Below are 1,986 nucleotides of genomic sequence, written 5' to 3'. Positions count from 1 at the left end.
CACGAACCCGAGCTCGATCCCCTCTATCGTGTGCGGTGAGGCGGTCGGGGGGAGGGTCATGACAGTTATGGTATTAGAGCAGCCAAGATAGGATTCCTAGCCTAGAGAGTTTACGAGAGTCTTTAGAATAGTTTTGGGGTAGATAAGTGACTGGGTGCTCCTGTGACTAGGTTGAAGATGGCGAGAGCTCGTACCCACAATGCGAGTTCCAATAATGAGAACACCGAGACACTTGGTGAGTTTTGTAGGACTTTGGGGGCCATGACTCAGGACATGAAAGAGTCAATGCCAACTTAGTCTACCCCTACCCCGAAGCAAAATATTACGGTAGAGTATTACAAAGCTCCGGGGTAGGGGCAGTATGCCACCATATTTGCAAAGCTCTCTAGGTACGCCCCCCACAGTATTAACACCAAGGTACGGAAGGTAGCTAAATTCGAGAGGGGCTTTTGGCAAGATATTAGAGGGGGAGTGATGTCATCCAACTTGAAATCATACACTCCATTGGTGGACCTCGCCTTAAAGATTGAAAGGGACTACGAGGACCATAGATCGAGGAAGGAAGGAAAGGTGAAGGGTGAACCGCTAAGGAGGTTTGGGAAGAAGCCTCGACAATTTCTAAGGACCGATGTAAGAGGAAAGCCCAACCCGCTTAAATAGAAGGCCCAGAAGAATCATCCGGGCAACATGGAAAGTGATCGATGCCTGGTATGCTCTCACTGTGGAAAAGACAACCACACTACCACCGAATGCTATAGGAAGCGGAACATGTGCCTAAAGTGTAGCAAGCCCGGTCACTGGGTTAGGGATTGCCCTATGACGAAGATCAGGGACCGCCTGAAGACCCAAGGATGATTGTTTGCCTCACTAAATAAAAGGCCAAGGCATCCACCTCGGTGATCAAAGGTACGTTCTCAATTTGTGGCATTAAAGCTAAAGCCTTAATTGACCTGGTTCTTCTCACTCATTTATTTCACCCCATTTTTCTTGCCATTTGAATGTCATGCCTGCATGTCTCAGTCACACCTTAGTAGTATGCACACCTGTGGAAGACTCTATGAAAATTGATAGAGTATATAGACAATTTAAGATTACAATTGATGGTTGTGACCTATCAGTAGACTTAACCTACCTAGATATTGGAGACTTTGATGTCATTCTGGGCATGGATTGGTTGTATACACACCATGCCACCATTGACTATCATGAAAAGATGGTAACCTTTAAACGTCCTGATCAAGTAGCATTACACTTTGACGGAATTAAGGATACTTCCCCTCTGCATTTTATCTCTGCCCTTCTGGCCTCTCGCCTCCTGACTAAGAGATGTGTATGGTATCTGGCCTATGTAGTAGAGAATGGGGGTGTTCAGTCCCAGCTAGAAGAAATACCAGTGATAAAAGAGTACCCTGAGGTATTCCTAGGAGAGTTGTTATTCTTGCCTTCAGTAAGGGAAATTGAATTTGAGATAGATGTAGTCTCAGGCATCTCCAAGGCCCCGTATAGAATGGCACCAGCGGAGTTGAAGGAGTTAAAAGAGCAGTTACAGGAATTATTGGATAAGGGGTTTATCCGACCCAGTGTCTCACCCTAGGGTGCACCTGTCCTGTTTGTAAAGAAGAAGGATGGGTCCCTGTGGCTATGTATTGACTATTGGTAGTTGAACAAAGTAACGGTGAAGAATAAGTATCCTCGGCCTATAATTGATGACCTCTTTGATCAGCTCCCGGGAGCCCAGGTGTTTTCAAATAGCGACCTCCAATCGGGGTATCACCAACTAAGAATTAGGGAGAGAGATGTCCCAAAGACTGCTTTTAAAACTCGATACGGATACTATGATTTTCTTGTAATGTTGTTCGGATTAACCATTGCCCCTACGGTGTTCATGGATTTGATGAATAGAGTGTTCCAACATTTCCTGGACAATTTTGCAGTAGTTTTTATTGATGATATTTTGGTGTATTCGAAGAGTTGGGAACTACATGA

The 1,986-nt window shown here is 45.1% G+C and overlaps 1 protein-coding gene across 1 annotated transcript; it reads left to right on the top strand.

Moving 5' to 3' along the window:
- The first annotated feature begins 1,057 nt into the window (after positions 1–1,057).
- LOC148782039 (uncharacterized) lies at positions 1,058–1,594 on the top strand. Its single transcript, XM_088866267.1, has one exon. It carries the CDS (start codon positions 1,058–1,060, stop codon positions 1,592–1,594), a length of 537 nt encoding a protein of 178 aa, XP_088722393.1.
- The last annotated feature ends 392 nt before the right edge of the window (positions 1,595–1,986 follow it).

This window comes from Amborella trichopoda, chromosome 5 (genome assembly GCF_054954075.1).
Source record: "Amborella trichopoda isolate Santa Cruz 75 chromosome 5, AtrichopodaSantaCruz75HAP2 v2.0, whole genome shotgun sequence".
NCBI lineage: Eukaryota > Viridiplantae > Streptophyta > Magnoliopsida > Amborellales > Amborellaceae > Amborella > Amborella trichopoda.
This window is presented reverse-complemented; position numbering and strand designations above follow the sequence as displayed.